At 46.1% G+C, this 20,075-nt stretch overlaps 1 protein-coding gene across 1 annotated transcript; it reads left to right on the plus strand.

Annotated features, from left to right (window-relative positions):
- Positions 1-18,896: 18,896 nt before the first annotated feature.
- Positions 18,897-19,529, plus strand: LOC147967779 (uncharacterized). The gene has a single exon (XM_087522546.1). The coding sequence runs from the start codon at positions 18,897-18,899 to the stop codon at positions 19,527-19,529; it is 633 nt and encodes a 210-aa protein (XP_087378672.1).
- The last annotated feature ends 546 nt before the right edge of the window (positions 19,530-20,075 follow it).

Here is a 20,075-nt window from a genome sequence, read left to right on the forward strand (position 1 = left end):
ACCTGCGGTCAGCATTCGCTGGGCAGGTTCATAGCACTTGCATGCATGATACGGGTCAACATATCGTGATTGAGGGAGGATTATCTTCGACATTTTGAGCCTTTGAGGAGTTATATTTTGATCCATCAAGAATATACCTCCAGGTACGACTGCCCATGCGTGCAACTTGTACGTAGGATCGAATAAAAGATGTTAGCTCTTAGTAAAACAATAATATAAATTTTGTGTGTTCTATACCAATCGATGAAATGATTAAACACTTGTTTACCCTTCTTGCCGCATTCCAAATATGGCTGGTAACTTGTTGCATGCATGGTTTTGGATCTTAAATTATGGCTCAAATATTGGTAAGTGGCACAACTCTAGGTAGATATGTAGGTATTTTAGAAAATTCTAAACATATATTTCTTCCATTATCAGTATCTTCATGTACCTATCTCTATGCACTCGACATCCGCCAGACATATACTCAAATATGTTTAAAAAAACTTGAAGTTTGTCTAACATTTAAGAGATCTACCTCCACCTTGGTGAGTGGCCCCTTTTATGCAAATTCTGGTCAAGATGGCAGGAAATCAGTCGTGGGTTTGCTATTTTCTTTGGTGTGCAATTAAAGAAGCATGCTACTTAGTCAAGATCAACTATTGAAGATAAAGCACTGGAAATGCCGCATAAAAAATACGAAAATAATAAGTTCCGAACATTCAGATTTTAAGCATGGCAACCAGAATAGTTTTCATGGCAACTTTAGTTCACGCGAGATTGGCAAAGATGTCAATTTTCAGTCAAAAAAACAAGTTGGGACAAAGTTATCATGTTTTAACAACTAATGTTGTCACCTCGTGTCAATTAAAGTTGCCATGAAAAAACGTTCTAGATGACATGCTTAAAATCTGAACGTTTGGGATTTACCGGGGTCTAAAATATTTGATGTTATAATTTAGGTTCTACATAGTTGTCGGCAAATCATGTGTTCCATGCCTGAACTAAGCTATCGCAATAGACTTTCAATTTGTCGGAAAGAGAGTTGCAAGCAAACTAATTGATATCAGGTTTGAGAATTCCGTCATGTAATTGATGGTCCATTCAAGAACTTGTAAGAATTCAAATACAATCTTGATGTAACAAAGTTGCGATTAAGATAGACCGTTAGAGTGTGAATACGTGTCAGTGTCACATAAGTTTTAGGATGTACGTGAGTTAGTTAGTATTCAGAGTTGTAACAAATCCTATATCTATCTCTCTTGTCATGCTAATCACACACAAACCCATCGTCATGTACGGATTAGTCATGATAAACCCCGACACACTCGTACCCATCATCATGTATGGATTAGTAATGATAAACCCCAACCCCTATCAATACACAGACACGACTCTCTATAGAGGGTGGAACACTTTAATAACTTTGAAATGGAAGTTTATATACAAAGAGTTACCCACCGAAGGGGAACAAAAATAAAATTCACAGAACTATGGGGAATAATTTACATCATTATAGCCTTGAACCATCTAATTATGTGTTGCACATGTACGTTCATCTATTTTCTACAACTAGTGTTAGAAATTCCAACCTCACATTATGCGACCATGGAGAAGCTCATTTTGCTTAAGCACCTTTTGTCAAGGGAACCCTTTTGTGAAAACTAGTTACTCCACTTCTATATATGAGAGCACTGCTTGACATTCATTATTATTTACTAGTTTCGTGAAGCTCATGCTCTCTCTCTCTCTCTCTCTCTCTCTCTCTCTCTCTCTCTCTCTCTCTCTCTCTCTCTCTCTCTCTCTCTCTCTCTTTATTTTTCTTCTCTAGTCGGGCGACGTACCAATTGATGTTGACTGTTCTTCAATACGCTATCATAGTCCAGCTGCTTAACTATATGTTATCAACTGATCATTGTATATACTACTAGAGGTTCCAAAATAGTGGGAGTCCTAATTAACAATGCCCACCCGGTTATAATGGTGTGTACATCGTTACAAATCATGAACTAAATGACGCACTCCGTGATGCCATTTCGGCCGGAGAGAGACTGATTCATTATAAACTTGCAATATAGCAGGAGACTTTATTTGTTTGATATGAACACGTATGCAAACTACATAGCTGCACGCACCTACAATGCTTTGCTGCTCACGAGAGAATCCGTGTTTGCTTCTCACCAACTTATATGACATCTATTATATAGTACTCCCTCCGTTCCTAAATACTTGTCTTTCTAGGCATTTCAACAAGTGACTACATACGAAGCAAAATGAGTGAATCTACGCTTTAAAATATGTCTACATACATCCCTATGTAGTAGTCATTTGAAATTTCTAGAAAGACAAATATTTAAGAACGGAGGGAGTACTTTGTATGTAGGTAGCTCCAACAAAGCGGGAAAGCGACATAATGCCCATACTTTGACCGGCCGGCCGCAGCCAAGCAAGCGGTGCAGATTTCATATCTAAATAGAAATATAAATGCAGGGTGTAGGTTCATCATGGCATGTACATAGCGGGAAAGGATTTTTGCCACTTATATTGAAACGAATTAAAGACAAGATTTCGTACTATTCTGAAAAAGGGTTTCCCCCCGTTAAGATTTTTGCCTATTGCAATACAGGGCATCTAAAGCGCAGTGAGAGAGCCCACATGGTAGTCCCTCATGGGCTCTCTCGCTGAGGCCATGCAGCCGAAGCGACTCGGACATTTTCCCTATAGCTAAGCGCGCAAAGGTGCATCGGCGACCCCGCATTTTTTGAAATTTATATGTCAATATTGCGTCACCGCGAGGAAAGATGATCATGCCAGAGCCTAGCATGATATTTTTTTTCCAGCTTATCAAGCCAACTAGTCCAGAGCGTAAAGTCGTCTTTGATATTAGCTATTACAACAGTGGTGGTTAGCACCTCATTTCAAAAGACCTTAGCATTTCTGGTGTACTAAATCGTCCACGGGACTGTGAATAAGAAAGGACTTGAGTGACTATGGTAGCTAAGGGTTGCCGAAAAGACTAGTAGCTCCTTCATAAGGGTGAATGATTGTGTTATATTGATCTGCTCCCAAACTCTTTGTGAAAAGGACACAAAAAGAAAAGGTGGTCTCTCGATCATGTGAACAGAGTTGGCATGATTTAGTGTCGATGATCTTCTTCCTTCGATTTTGGCTGATGTTAATACTATCCACGTGAACCAGCCAAACGAAGATTGTAATCCGCCCGAGAACTTTAGCATCCCATATGTATGCCTTTCTGACACGTTTATTTGGGTAGTGAGAGCGGCGTAGGCACCGTTGGTGGTGAAGAGCCCCCCACCCAGGAGAGAGCAAGAATCTTCTGCCTGTCTTAGGTCTGCATCAAAAGAACACACAAGGAACATAGCTCTGTGGACGCATGCACAGCTATCCAGGTACGCAGGGAAAGGTTGATCCATTAATGGAAAATATTAGGTACAAAGTAATTTGGTTTTAGGTGGTGAGAGAAAATGGCAGGGAAGGCAACCTCAAGCGTCTCACGAAGGATCCATCTATCTAATCAGAAGAAGGTGGATCGGCCATTGTTTACATGGCATTTAGAAATATGGCATAGTGTTGCTAAAGTTTTGTTGACTATTTTTGGCTAAGTAGGAGGAATTGTTTGCGGAAGAGCATGATAAGGTGAGTGGTGGAGTATCTAGTTTTTCCAAGAGAGTAGTTTTGAGTGGAGGAATTCGAATGCAAATTTTAGCACTAGACAAACGTTTTGCACCTACCCCTCCCATCCCCCCTCCCCCGCAAGCTAGTTTGGAAACACTTTGTCCGACGCAACCAGACACTTAGCTCCTGAGCAGGTGTGAGCATCTGACTAGAAGAAACACGTCGTTGTTTATCTAACTATTCAACGACCAGCTTTGGAATGTTAAAAAAACATGTAGTATGCCGGGAGGTCATCAATAATAGAGGAGAGTAGTACAAGCCCCCCCCCCCCCCCCCCCGGTAGGAGGGCAACTCAACCAGCGAGGTATCTATCATTTTTATCGATGACTCGCTGGTAATTGAGGCGTGTAGTTTGTTAGATCTTCAGATTCCAAAGAAATTCGGTCTTTAGAATGTTGATTGGTCAGTTCAATTAAAAAATTAAGAATGAAAAACTTCAAGGACCAAAAGTTCCATTTAATTTTAGTTTTTGCTGAACAAAACTGAATAGTTGGAGAGGAGGAGTTGATGAGGGCTTTGCCGCCAAGATTTCTCAAGAGAGGCAGTGTCGCGACACATGTGTCCAAGGGGAGGGGGCATAGGAGGGGGGGGGGCTTGATTGGCGGTTGCCGGAGAAGCGGTGTGTCGAGGAACGGTGTCGGCTAGGGTTAGGCGGTTGCTCGATTACTGCCATGGGATGTTGTAGGTCCTGCGGTTTGAGATTATTTTCAGGTTCTTTGGTTATTTGGGTACTCGAGGGTGAAAACTGAGTTAGGTTTTCTAGAATTAACGGCCAAATTAGGCAAAAAAACAACTATTTTGGTTTCGGTTAAAATGCCCACCCCAATCACCCAGCTTGGTTTGAGTAAAACATGTATCCCCTCCGTCACAAAATAAATGTTTGAACTTTAAACTAAAAACACGACACTTGTTTTGGGTGGAGGGAGTAATACCTAATCTTATACACATAATCCATTTCTCAGAAGACGTAAGGAACAAGCAGCTTCAGCCGCAAAAAAAAGAAGATTTTTGATCCATGGACTCTCTTATCTGATTTATTTTACTCTATCTATATCTATATATTCAGAGACGCCACACCACACCAGTGGCTAGTCCCTTTCTCTGTCTTTCTTTCATGTCCATATACATAAATCATGGAACATATATAAAAGTAAAAAGAAATGGAAAGAATATATGCATATACGTGGTATATAGCTGGGTCGGGTGGTACCCAGGGGAGGCTGTGTGCCCTTGGAGGAAGGCAAGGCTGCATGGGCGTTGCCTGCTTGGCTTCAGGTGTAGGCTGGATGCATCAACGTGGCAGCTCCTGCCATGCACGTCCACAGAAACATCTACCTGCCTGCCTGGAGAATCTATTGTCATTAAGAGCAACTTCAAAGGACCGACCTATATTTCATCCACCTGTATCCGTTTGGGTCGACGCGGATAAAAGTGGCAGCCCAACGCGCCGACTCAAACCCAAATCACGTCCGCGTCGCGTCCGCGCCGACGCATTTGCGGCCTAAATTTGCGCCTCAAATGTGTCGACGCGGACGCCGAACGGACGCTTCGCGCGCCTTCCCGCTGTCCGCCGCATCCCCACATGGCGGCCGTCCAACTACCCGCTACCCACACGGTCAGCTTAACTTATGACGACGGGCCCACGCGTTAGCGACGGGGCTCGTCCTTTTTTAAGCCGACCGTGCGGCAGGGCCTTCCTCATCCAAACTCGCCGTCCACATCTACCATCCTTTGCTCCCTCGTTGCCGGCAAACCCTAGCCACCACAACCACAGCGAGATGGGCCTCTTCTCCGGCGCCAACGGCAGCAAGGCCAAGGGCAAGTCCCCCGCCAACCCTTTCCTCCCGCCTCCGCCGGCGCCGGCGCCTCGTCGGCAGAGGCAGCGTGAACGTGCCAGTTCACCAGGCGGAGTGGCAGTGGCAGCACCGCCAGCCTCTGCCGTATCCCGACGTGACGCTGCCGCACGACTGGCATCTGGATCCAGATAGGATCCCAGTGCCGGCGGCGCCGCGGTCGGCTCGTGCTCACGCGGAGGAGGTGCGGCGCCGACGGGCGCTGCTGACGCCGGAGCAGCGCCGCCACCCCGCCTACGCAACCTACTCGCCCAACTGGGCGAGGTGGTTCGCGTTCGAGCACGAGGAGGCGAGGCGACGGGGCGTGCGCGAGGTCGACCGGCGGTCGCCGCCACCGGGGCTCGTCGTCCGCGAGGAGGACCAGGCGGCGGAGGACGCCTACCATGCGACCCTTGCGGCCGTCTGCCGGGAGAGCGAGGAGGACGAGTGGCGCACGGCGGAGGCGGAAAATGAGGCTCGGTACGAGGCGGCAATGGCGCAGGCCCTTGCCCTCTCCGCGGCGGGCGACAGCGTGGTGCCGGCGGTGGCCCCGCCGTCCCCCATCAAGCCGGAGCCGGAGCCCGAGCCATCCCCCATTGAGCGCTACTCCTGTACGGGAGTAGTGCGCGAGTTGGTACGCGCGCCCCCGGTCTGGATAGGAGCGACGCCAACGCAGGAGTAGGCGTACCTCGAGATGCTCGAGCACGACCTCGATGAGGAGCAGCGCGAGGCCGAGGAGGAGGAGCGCCAGGCTGTGGCTGTACAGGCGGCCGCACAACCCCCCGCGCCGGCACTGCCTGCGCCGGCACTGCCCAACATGACGGCGCTCTGGAACACGGCGTTCGCTTGCGTCGGGCCGGCGCCGACGCTCATCGACCTCACGGACCCTAAGGACGACGACAAGGACGTCTAGGGCAGTGTGCCGCCTCGTAGTTTAGGCTGTTTTATTTTTTTTAAATGCAAATGTGGACGCCTAGACTCTCGCCGGCATTTCTGGCCGGCTTTAATGTTTAATTAATGATATTTCTCTTTTTTAATATGCATGTATTCATTTTTTTTACACCGTCGAAAATGGGTTCAGGCCAGCGTTGGGCGCACGGGCCGACCTAAATGCGGAAGCGTACATCCGTGTTCATCTAGCCGACCCAAACGGACAAAAACCGGACGAAATCGCCGTCCGTTTGGGTCGGCTAGGTGGAGTTGCTCTGACTTCTCTGCACTTTACTGTGATTCCCGGATACTTTATGCATCTCAAAGAAAATGCGACCTACTTGTTTATTGATCACCATTTATAGGCGTATAAAGTGTAAACCAAGATATTTCTTGGCTCAGCTAATTAACTAGCATCTGTTAAGATAACAACAAATATATAAGAACATTTCTTTTTAGATGGTAATAGTAGTGGTACTATAACTGTGTGACCACGCTACACCAGCCACATATGCAATTCTGTTAATTTGTAATCTAGTGTGCGTTAAATGCATTGCAACATCTTGCAATGCCATGGCGCCACCTTGCATGCCCATGAAATAAATATGGTATATTCTATCGTATTCTTTAGCTGGCCGTGTCCCCAAATCGGTCTGCTTTATTCATGCTTGATTGCATCACTGCATGCGTATTTCTCCTGTATATATTACAGAAAACTAATTAAGTGGACGTGCATGCATGCCACGCTTTCGTGATTAAACTGGACCTTGTCTCTCCATACGTATATATGTGGACTGTGGACTGTGGACTGTAGGTATGGGGCTTATCCTCACCAGCTAGCTAGCATTCACATTAACATTGTTACTCATATAGTCTAGTAAATTAATTAGGCAATTTGGTGGCTTGCTCTCATTGGTTTCATCTTGTTGAATCGATATTTTTTATTAGCCACGCGCATAAGGCTGGTCATAGTGGGGAGTAACTTAGACTAGTGTCATGCATATGACACTAGTCTAAGTTACTATCTTCATAATGCAAAGTAATATAATAGTAGTATCATATATAGCTTCATTTATTAGCTCGTAGATTTATTTTGTCTTGGAAAACGCTATGTTACAGTAACATATTATATTAGCATCTCTCATTAATTACTTGCCACATAAGCAAAATTTTCTCGAAGTGCGTTACTATCTAAGTTACTCCCACTATGACTAGCCTAAGGCCCTGTTTGGTTCCAAATAAGTCACCAACTTATAAGTCGAAAAGTGCAAAAAATGACTTATTTTGCCAAACGGACCCAACTTATAAGTCACCCCAACTTATAAGTTATAAGTTGCTCCACCCCAACTTAAAACTTATAAGTCACCCCCTTTTGCATGGGTCCCACCACCTTTACATAAAAAAACAAGGTAGAAAGATGTGCTCAGATGATTTATAAATCAGGTGATAACTAAACAGGCGTGACTTATAAATCACTGATTTTAAGTCACCTGACTTATAAGTCAGGTGACTTATTAGAACCAAACATGCCCTAACTCAGCTCACAGCAACCGATAGAATTTAGTGACATGCCCAAGGTGGGCAACCCATGAGCATCTTTGTGCTCCGAAATAATATTTTCTTAACGGATTGTGGTCCGAAATCATTCCACATCAGACCGGGTCACATTTACCTGGGTCAGCTCTTTCGCCTCGCTATAGTCGCCAGGAGTACACTCCGTCCTTCTGCTTATATCCATCATTATCACATGACTAATTAGGAGCTGCAGGTATACTTACCATTCAATTCTAATTGATGATCACTAATCACTCATATATTTTCTTTGCATGTTCATGTCCATGTCACTGCTACCGATCGAACACCAATGCATCGATCAATCACTGTCCTCCTAGTTTTTTTTTCTTTGAATTAATTTCTCTCTTGTTTCTTCTGGACAATGAGACGATCGTTTTGCTTGTTTTATTCTTGAGTGGTGCATGTGTAGGTGGCAGCTGCTGTAGCTAGCTTGCATGTGTTCGCAAATTAAGCACAGTGCGGTAGCTAGTTGCATGCGTACACTTGACCTGCCGTAGACACCAGGTCACACGCTGCGCCACTCGATCCTTCAGGTCGACCTGGCCATATACAATTTACGTTTTTGCATATACATGTCTACGCGCCGAGCGTCTATATGTACGTATTGCAGATGTGCGGGTGACGTCTACATACTCATTGAAGGCCATTGCGGGTGACGTCTTTTCTTTTCATACTATAGGTTACTACAAATTAATTAGTAGCATTAATCTGACGACCATGTATCAATTATCTTTTTTTTTGAAACGAGGCAAAAGATTTGCCATTTCATCAAATAAGAGAGAGTTGCAACAAGGTCCGAGGACCACAGCCAAACAATGGCCAAACAAAGGCGAAGATAAAGCAACTACTCGCGATGTAAAATTACACCCAGCCCTTTTGCACCTGCCAGCGTCCACATTGTCGCCTCATTCATGATTTTTTCCACAATAATCGTCGTAGGCGCGGAGACGTTTCGAAAGACCCTAGCGTTCCTCTCCTTCCAAAGTTTCCAAGAGATAAGCATGAGTAGGGAGGCCATCCCTTTCCCATTTGGCGAGCGCGCGAGCGCAATCTCGGTCCACCAATGTCTGACACTTCGCACAACCGCCCAGTCCGCCGTGACAATATTGCTCAGCCCGATTTTCACCTTTACCGCATTCCAAACCGCAACCGAAAACCGGCATTGGAAACAAGCCACAGTTCGGCTGCAAAGAGGACACAAGCCACAGTTCGGCCACCCTCTTCGTTGTAGCCTGTCTGCCGTCCATACTCTATTGTGAATGATTAACCAAGAGAAGAACTTGCATTTCGGAGTTGCACCATATTACCCTTCAGTTGCACCATATGTATATATATAACCTGATCGGCTTGGATAACTCTGCGTGGACTCTACACTAACCATGCTCGATCTTTTTTTCCAAATTTGGAGCCGTAGTGTGTTATCTACTTCATCTATCCATAAGTGTCTGTTCAACTAGGATGAGTGTAGCAGAAGAGCCAAGCATTCTTCGGTTGACTCTGGATGATGACAAAGGTGGTTTGTATCAGTCCACCAGGAACCAATCACCATGCTGAAAGTCAGATGTGCTCTATTAAAGTGGATTATCCTCCTAGTGTTTGGAGACGTACCTATGATGCATGTGGTGATTTTGTAAATCTTGAGGCTCAGTGGTTTCGGTTAGTGAGTAGTGTTATGTGAGCATGGGTGCATGTTGTCTGCGTGTACGTTGCACTCGGCATTTCTCACAAAATTAAGTTGGATGTAATCATGTTAACTAGTCCTAGATCATATATGAGTGTAGCAGGAGAGCCAAGCATTCTTCGGTTGACCCTACAACATACATGTACTGTGAACGGCACCACCAAACGGAATAACAAGTCTCATCCCCTACATCAATTACTTGATGTTAGTTGCTTGATTGAGGCTCTCTCTCTATTTCTTTTTCTCTAGCCCGTCGACTCCACGACATTCTCTAGTTGGGCGATGAATCAATCGATGTGACCGCTCTCCTTGAATACGTACTCTACCGTATATGTTGTCAACATGTCATTATATAGTACAGAAAGAGGTTCTAAAAGAATGGGAGACACAACCAATTAACAACACTCTCCAGGATATCATGGTGTGTATGTCGTTATAAATCATGAAACAAAATGACGCACTCCGTGATGCCATTTTGGTTGACCTGGCCCAGCCACGTGCGCGTCATTACGAACCTACACCATATCTTCATAATTCTATTCAAAGCTCACATAACACTACTCACTAACCGAAGCCACTGAGCCTCAAGATTTACAAAATCACCACATGCATCATAGGTACGTCTCCAAACACTAGGAGGATAATCCACTTTAATAGAGCACATGCCTTTTGCCTCTCAAATAACTCGAGCAGCCCTTTTATGGAAAAGAAAAAATTAATGATTTTTTCTAACACATTTGCTATTCGTTGGCTGCCTGAAACATCGATTCCTATTAGTCGATTTTGAGCGAAGCATCAAGGCATAGATGGGGGGCTCCACGGCAAGCATTAGAGAAGTGGGGGAGCTCGGACATTAGGGCTACGTCCATGCTTCTCAGGGAAATGTGACATTACTAGTAAAAAATATTGAGTTGAAATGAGATATTACCAGTATAATTTTTTTTGAGTAGCATAATATATTATTATCTTACACCTACCTTTTCTTTTCGCTCCAAGGCAGCCCAAGATATAGGAAAGGGCCAGAATGGCCCAAACTTTGTAGACAAAGTTAAAAATCTCAATTTGTGATATTTGCTACTCTATGATGACTACGTTGACATACTACTATATTACAATTTACACGCATATAAGTAGTAACTGAAATACTTATCCGATGGCAATATCACTTACACAGACTTACATTATATTGTTTTCTTTTGTCACCATGCATGTTACGTTTAAGAATCCCAAGATATATAATTTAGTAGCAGCAAAATTCTAACTGGAATGTGGAATGTATATCTGATGACAAGATTGCTTACACATCATATGTACTCCCTCTGTTCCTAAATATAAGTTTTTTTAGACATTTCAGATGGACTACAACATACGGATGCATGTAGACATATTTTAGAGTGTAGATTCATTCATTTTGCTTCGTATATAGTTATTTGTTGGAATCTCTAAAATGACTTATATTTGGGACGGAGGGAGTAGTAGAGTACGTACTATCGTTTGTCTCATGCAAGTGAATATTTTTCGTCGTTTGATTACTCACCCATACATCTAGCTAGCAGCCATAGGCATGCATGTGCACACATATATTAGAAGTCTCGTGGCTGCCGTGTGTATGTTTTGACCGGACCTACCCGGTCCATGCACACCCTCATGAGTGAATGAAATACTTCACGAAGGATCCATGTGCGACCTGATCTACTTCTAACCATTTTTACCGTCTATAGAATTACAAATCAAGACCATTCACTTCCCTTCCAAGCTCCATCGGTCAGCTCGCGGATTCACCTCCTATCTGTCTATCTGCCGCTCCGACGACCGGTCGCAGAGAGGGAAATTCCGGTGCCTCGATTCCGGCTAATACTTTAGGTTAGGATTTTCTAGTCATAGTAGTGACGGTGCTTTACGTGTATGTTCCATCTTTGAAATGGTATTTCAGGTTTTGGTCATACTCGGATTCGTCCATTAGGACAAAGTGGACGGAGATCGGTCATAGATTTTTGTTGTCTCCTTAGGAGGTGAGGTTAGTGTTTATCACTGTATGTGGAGCTTAGTGTTTCTCACCGTATGCACGTGATGGCGAGATATGATGTTAGGCACTTCAGATCGATTCAAAGGTTCAACAACGATGACTGCGGCTCCAGAGTGGTGGTCCTTATGGGCACATGCATGAAGACTATCCGGCTATGGTCGACAAGGTCAAGTCAACTCTGGTACGTTAGCGGCGGCAGCGACACATAGGCGGCTCGTTCTAGCGGCGTTAGTGGTTGTTCGGTAGTTTAGGGATTTTGATATTAATTTTATTATGTTTGAGGTTTTTTGTGGTTCCGGTGAACCTTTATAATAGTTTTGTTTCTTTTTCGGGAAAATTTGATCACCACATTGTGTACATGTATTTCCGTAGAAGCATCTAGAGGCATATGCAATAAGGTAGATAGCCATATTGAATATTTTTTCTTGATGGGTAGTTTATCAATAATTTGCTTAGCATGGCATGCGTATATATTAGATTCACTTGGCAGATTGCATATATGGCAATGCCATTGCCATCAATCTACATCTACGTTTTGCTCTTATAAACAAAGAATCTCATGTACTCTCTAGCAGCTTCTATGCACACACTCTTGTTTATGCCACCTCAGCTAGTTAATCACACTTGCAACTTGCATATTGTTTGGCCTAGGTACAAATGGTAGCACATTCCACAAGGTAGTGCTAACGTAGAACAATCTACAAATAATTGTGGCTATCACTTGCTCGATCTTCTGTTGAAGCATCATGTATAGTGAGAACAAGCAAGCACACCCCATACATGGGGTACGTGGCTGCATGCCCCATGCATGGATGTGTGGACACGCTTGAGTTTAGGCAGGTGGCCCTAGGCTACGACCGAAGAGACGTCCTACCTGATTAAACTAACTCCCAAGGATCAAAACTAGAAGAATATACTCACAATGGCACCCTTTACTAGTAGAAAAAGGGCCTTCAGTCCCGGTTCATAAGGGTCTTTAGTCCCGATTCTGGAATCGGGACTAAAGGGTCGGTACTAATGCCTCTCCCTTTAGTCCCGGTTAAATGCAGAACCGGGACTAAAGGGCGCGGCCACGTGGAGCTCCACCTTTAGTCCCGGTTTTTTTTGAAATTTTTTTGAATTTTTTTTATTTTCAAATTTCTGAATTATTTTAACCTCTAGTCTGTAATCACCACCCCTCATCACTTCTCAATTTATCCTCTAATCATCCCTCATCATTCCAAATCATCTAACTTCCCGAACGGTCACCCATCCTCCCACTCCCCCAGCCTTAGCACGCATAACTTCCGGGTTTTATTCTCCCTCGCTCCAAGTCTGCACTTATTGTTTTCCTGACAATACTAAGATGTCAATCCTATTAACCTTCAGGAATTTTGCTTGAGCATGAAGTGACACATTTCATAGTTTTATTTTGAAACTATTGTTTTAAAAAACAATAATTATTTAGTAACACTAATATTTCTTGAATAATTAGTTTGACCATTGTTTGACCACAGTTTGACCACAGTTTGACCAGATTTGACCAAAATTGAAATAACAGAAATAATTATTTAGTAACACTAATATTCTAGAATAATTAGTTTGACCATTGTTTGACCACAGTTTGCCCACTGTTTGAATTTTTTTTAATTTTTTTGTAATTTTTTATGAATTTTTTAACAGCTGTAAATGATTCTAGCACAAAAATGGATATTGGCTTTGTTCTGCTCTAGATTGCACTATAATACTGTAAAATGTTGGTACACACACCCGCAAAATAATCTTAATTTGTAACTTCACTCACGTCTCTCTCTCTCTCTCTCTCTCTCTCTCTCTCGGGGTTATGAAAATGGCACTTAATTAATGAGATGCTAAGCTAGAGCAAAATCTACAGATTGACCTATGTGGCGTCACACATCAAACTAGCTTTACTAAAATGGGTCCATTCACAGACAGATCGAACATGCAGCTACCTGTAGCAGCTGCTAACGTTGTACTTTATCTCTCTCTCTCATGGCCACACGCTCAGGTTAATTAATTAGATCCTAAGCTAGAGCAAAATCTTCAGATTGACCTATGTCGCGTCACATCAAGCTAGCTAATAAAAAGGGTCGAATCACCGGCAGATCGAACGTGCAGCTGCAAACGTGACACACTCTCTTAGCCACACGCTCAGGTGAGCGGCTAGTTAATTTGCATGATCATTTAATTCATGGGTATGCGTGTGGGTGTGGCCCGTTGGCCACCACAAGATGGAGCTAATGACTTGATAGATGCTTCGTGGGTACTACGTTTCCTCGATCGATCAATGTGTGGTATGTGATATAGTAGTACGTAATGTTAGGCCAGGGAAAAATAAACTAAACCAAAGTATTGCATGCATATGCATGTGCTCACACTCTAACGCCACAAATTAGCTAGACTAAACTGAACCGACCACGTACCCGGCAGGAGAGATCGACAGGTGGTTTATGTTGCATGGATTGCTTGCATGTTGCACGTATATATATACACTTGGTGACCAAACATACGTTGACGTAGTTATGCATGCGTGTCGGACGATCCATTCAAGCGTAGGAAAAAGAAAAACAGCCAGCTAGCAAGCAAGATGTTTCGGCTAACAAACTGGTGGCTGCCAACGCTCGAGAGGACCAATGAGAGCCTGCTGATAGAAAGTGTCACATGCATGCCCACGTCACATGATTCGGGCCCGTCACCTTGTCACGTAGTTTGCTCATGCAAGCGGATGTGTCTTTTCTTCTGGAACGACAAACACAAGCACCAGCAAGGCAGCAACACATATGTCCATGCATGCGTATGCTAAGTACCAGTGTATGCATTTGCTTGCTAGGACAAGGGCCGCACACGTACGTACGTACGGTCCTCAGGGGACAAAGACAGAATTATCTAGTCTTGAAATGAAATCGGAAGACGCTGGTCGAACTACGTACTCCCTCCGTTTTTATTTACTCCGCATATTAGAGTTAACTGAAGTCAAACTTTGTAAAGTTTGACCAAATGTGTAAAAAAATATATAAATATTTAGCATAACAAATCTATATGATGTGAAAGTACATTCAACAACGAATCTAATGGTATTGATTTGTTATTGTATATGTTAATATTTTTGTCTATAAACTTTGTCAAAGTTTGTAAAGCTTGACTTTGATCAAAACTAATATGCAAAGTAAATAAAAACGGAGGGAGTAGCACGGTGCATGCATGCATGCAGTTCCGGCTTTTGCTCTCACACCGACGCGTGCGCAAACGGCAAAAGTACTATTCCCTCCGTTCCTAAATACTTGTCTTTCTAGGCATTTCAACAAGTGACTACATACGGAGCAAAATGAGTGAATCTACACTCTAAAATATGTCTACATACATCCGTATGTAGTAGTTATTTGAAATGTCTAGAAAGACAAATATTTAGGAACGGAGGGAGTAGTACACACACTGTGGAATGTACTCCTGCGTCCAGCTAGCTAGCTACAGTAATGTATTTCAGGACAAGGAATAGAGTTACTCGTTTGCCAGCTAGTTTGAATTTTGCCGCCCTTTCCCAAACTCCCATGCAAAAGCGCCGCCGACGCCTACGTGTTTCGCTATGGACGTCGCATTTTCCCGCTCCTCCCAGCTGGAAGAAAGGTCAAGGATGGATCGTAGTGGTGTGGATAACACTGCGTGCATGATGCATCTGAACTGTATCTATGCATGCAATGGTGCAGGATGGCATCACTACATACGAATGCATGTATGAATTACTAGCTAGCTTAGCTGCCACTCCTCGTTAGTGTCGTTTATTGCATGCAGATTTTGACTTTCTCTCTGTGTCTGCTGGATTTTATTTTATTTTGAGGGTGTGTCTGCTGGATTAACGGCTTAATTTGTCTAGCCGTAGATTGATGAGTTAGGCCCCAAATGAGTGGCGCTGAGTTGCTTGTGATGCTACCTCATGCGGTGGATGCTGGTTATTTGCCCTTCAGATTCGGCCATACGTTCTTTGGCTAGCGATACTATTAGTGCGCAGTCGTCACTTGTGCGCTGCATGCTAGTACACATGCATACTTTTAGTCAATCCCTTTGCACCTTCAAAATAGATATGCACGCGTTCGTGGTCAATGCTACCCACACTAAGATCACAACAAGCTGGTCGGTTTGGATTAAGGTAGCCTACCTATTAATTAAGCGCATATCCGTGTTAGAAAAGGCATGGAATTCGGTAATTAGTACTCAAGTAATTAAGCTTATCCTAGTGTGTGTTGTATTGGGCCACTACTTTTCGGTATTTTCTGCTGTTATGCTCGCTTTTTTTAGTTGGTCATGCTCGCTAGCTTGTAGAACAAACAGGAGCTGGGTGTTCACCTAAAAAAAATACTGGAGCTGGGTGTACATAATGTTCATGAGATGGTGTTGGAAACAACACGACTGGCCATTTACTCTGCTGCGACCTCCTTTTTAGATGTGATGATACTCTCGATTTAAAAAACGTCAAGATCAGGAAACAATTAAACATAAGTTATACTCCAGAGAACTCCTGAGTATGGCACAACATTATACAATCAATTCATATTAAAAATTATGTGACTCATATATTATCGGTTAACTTCTTTGCAAAAAAATGTATATGTTAAATTGATGGTTTAAAGTTTAATAAGAAAAGAAATTAGCCGATAATATATGAGTCAGTGTAAGTATATTAGTCAGTGTAAAATATTCAATAATCACCCTTTTATACTCCTGTAACGTTCTTTTATGCTGACAGTTTTTTTCTTTCTAAAAGGGTGGCAGGAGTATGTTAGTAAGTGTAAGTAAATTGAATATTTTAGGTTGCACAGTTGCACTTTACGAAAAAGGGGTTTTCCCCGCTTTAGATTATAAAGCAACGTCCAACCGATACAACCAGCTTGCTGGGGCTGCAGCACAAACAAACCCAAAAGAAAAAGGAGAGAAAAAAAAGAAACAAATGCCGACGCCGGCAGCTCAACTAAGCAAAGATGACCGACACCCGCTGCACCCACCGGAGAAGAACCACCGCCCGCCAAGCACTCCAAAGCCTCGCGTATCAAGCAACATCTTCATGAAGAAATGCGACGACGACGCCGTTGCTGCCCGGACAAGTCCTAGGGTTTCCCCCGATACGTGGATGGCAGTGGGGAAGGGGGTATCACCGACACCCCTCAGGAGGGTCCGGCAACGCCCACGGGCGCAGCCGCACCGGTGGCAAACGAGCCGGCGAAGATTTCTCCCGCCCCGAAACCACCACCGCTACCTCAGACAATCGGAAGCGCACCGCCCAACATGCCGCCCACCAGCCTGAGCCACGCCGTCGCGCCCCGGACTGCAGGCCTGCCCTAACCCAGATGGGGCCCAAAAGGGCCTAGATCTGGGCCGAGCGGGCACCGCCGGCCAGCCGCCCACCGCGCCGCCCCGCAGCCAACGGCCACGCCGCCGTGTGGAGGGCACCCGAGGCCTGCAGAAATCCGCCGCCGGGCCTCACCACCGCAAGCCGAGCAGCACCGCCGCCGGGCAGGAGGGAGCCCCGACTCCCCCTCCAGGCGCGCGGGGAAGGGACGTCTGCCGCCGCCGGCGCCACCCGGGCACGCCGGAGGCCGCTGCCGGCGGTGGCGAAGGGAGATGAAGGAGGAGGGGGCCGAGACGGAGGAGGACAGGTTGGCGCTCCGCCGCCTCGGGGGGCGACAGGAGCGCCAGGGGAGGGGGGAGGAGGGGCAAAGGGAGGTGGACCGTGTGGCACGCGCGCCGGCGGCCGGCACCGGCGGGAAGGGGCGAGGGCGGCCGGCGGCGTCGTGGAGGAACCCTAGCGCGGGTCGCAGGAGCCCCTCGCTAGCGCCCTTATGTTCTGCATCTTACTCTTACAGTTGCACTTTCGGTTCCTAGCTTAATTGTTCATTTGAGTTCGCACGCCTGAGAACTGAAAGACTGAGCCAGCACATGCCCTGCATATGTCTAGGCTACACAGACGAAGATATACACCTCCTAACATGCTAAGACATTAATTTACACAGACCTGGATGGTTCTATCTCTATGTCGAAGGAATCGTATAAGTTACACCTTAAGCGCATCTAATTTTACGTACTGAAATACGTATCGATGACAATATCGTGTACACACTATTTTGGTTTTAGTTTTGTCGTTGTGTATGTTATTTTTAGTCATTGGCTAGAAGCTATAGCTAAGCTTATGGTGATGAGTACTCTACTCATCCATCCAGCTAGCAGCCATAGTCATGTGCACACATATATACATGGATGGATAGAAGTCTCGTGGCTGCCGCATAGCATCAAATCTACATATGTGTCTCGTACGTACTATAAACAAAGAATCTCCCGTGCTCTCTACCACCTTTTACGCACGCACACTTGTTTATGTCACCTCAGCTAACTCATGTTTGCAAACATCCATGCTAGTTGCCTATTTGTTTGACCTAGGTAAGGAGTGGCGTGGCACAGACTACAACGTAGCATAGATTAAGGTATGCCAACGGAGAACCATCTCCAGATAAATTGTGGCTGAGACGACAGGGAGATCATTTCCTCGATCTCTCCATGCATTGAGAGAAAAATGTATCGTGTGAGCTAGTATAAGCTAGGTTGCTAGCTAGCACACCATATATTGACCATGTGTTCCACGTCAAGTCTAGAGTCTCTAGAGCATGCAATACGTACATGGGGGTACGTGGGAGCACAGGCTTGAGTTTCAGCGAGGGCGACTGAAGGCGGCCCCCGAAGGGACGCCCTATAGGGATTAAACTAATTCCCAAGGGCCCATATCAGAAGCAAATCATGAGCCTTTCATTGCTTTTTTTCGGAAGAGTCTACACTGTTAGTTTGGTGTAGCTAGCTGTCTCCTTGGCGGCACGTTACGCTAGATCGGCACCTGTCCACCTGCATGCATGCAGATAGCTAACGGCAAAAATTCCTACTTTACTGCTTAAGGGCATCTCCAGCCGTTCGGCCTCCCAGGGCGCTTAAATAGAGCGGCCTGGGGGCGTGCCGGCGCTAGTTCGGCCCTGGGGGCGATCTAGCTCCCAGTCACGCCCCCAAGCGCCGGCCCCAGGATGCGGTGAATTTTAAACTTGGTTGTTCCCGCTCTCAAAAGACGCCACAAATCCGGCGATCGGATGTAGTCTGGCGTTATAAAAAACAGAGCGCCGCACGCCGCAAGTTCGCGTGCGCAATGATTCACTCGGCGGGGTCGGCTCCAGGCGTTGGCGGAGTCGGCGTGCGCGGGCTCGGCGGCGTCGGAGCTGCTTCGGTGCTGGGCTGTGTCGGCGTGGATTCGGCACTGCTGGGCGGCGATGTAGAGGCGTCGTTCGGGCTTGGTGTCCGTGTGGTCGTGGGCGTGGGAGCTTGCGTCGTCGGCGTCGTCGGCGTTGCCGTCTGCATCTGGTTCAGGATGAGGCCACGCTTCGCCATGTACCATGCCCTGAGCTGCTCGTCGTTGCTCTGGAGCATGTCCGCCCCGCCCATCAGAAAAGCCATGTGGGTGTTCCTCTTCTTCGCGGCGACGTTCGTCCGGAGCAGGTCGAGCTTGATGGCGCTGTTCTTCATCAGCGACGACCACCGCGCCTCGGTCTTCTCTTCACGTAGGACGGCCCGGGCCTGGGCGTCGGCGAGGCAATGCTCGATGGACTCCTGCACTCGCGCGGTTGCCGCGTCGGCGTTTTTCCCCTTCTTTGCCAATTTGTGGCCGTCCGGCCGCCCCTCTGACGCACCCGGAGTCGTCGCGTCCGGCTTGTATGTCTCCTTGGCCTTGTCGAGGGTACGTCAGACTTCTGCCCACTTCTCGCACTTGTCAATGCGCTTGTAGACATAGAGGTGCTTGAAGTCGGCGTCTTGGTTGTCGCGCCGATACATGGTGAACATACGCAGCAGCTGCGCGGAGGAACAAACAGTTGGCGGGCGTTGACGACGAAGAGATGCGGGCGAACGGCGTGCGTACCTGATCCTCAACGCTGGCGCCACTCTCCGGGCGAGCCGCGACCTCCTCGACGATTCCATGCCATTTGTTGCACGCCAACTGGATACGCCCCCAATGGTTCGCCATCGCCTTGGAGCCGCGCTGTATGTAGACGCCTTTGAAGTACGGGTCGACGAGCTTCCGCTCGTCGAACTCGGCCTTGATGCGGTCCCAGTACGTCTCGAAGCTCTGGTTCGTGCCGGTGGTCGGGTCGAGGCAGACGACTTTCCATGCTTCGGCGAGGCATTCCTCCTCCTTGGATGTCCACTTGATGCGCGCTTCGCCTGTCCTAGCCGCCCGCTTCTTCTTCTGGCGCCCCTTCGTCGGATCAGGAGCTGGCTCCTCCTCCTCCTCCTCCTCCTCCTCCTCGTCCTCGTCCTCCTCCTCGGATTCCTG

Source organism: Triticum urartu, chromosome 5A, assembly GCF_056163025.1.
Source record: "Triticum urartu cultivar PI428250 chromosome 5A, HENAU_Tu73, whole genome shotgun sequence".
Classification (NCBI taxonomy): Eukaryota; Viridiplantae; Streptophyta; class Magnoliopsida; order Poales; family Poaceae; genus Triticum; species Triticum urartu.

What these genes read in the sequence shown, in the direction of transcription:
- LOC147967779 (XM_087522546.1), top strand. Translation starts at nt 18,897, where the DNA reads ATGATTCACTCGGCGGGGTCGGCTCCAGGCGTTGGCGGAGTCGGCGTG.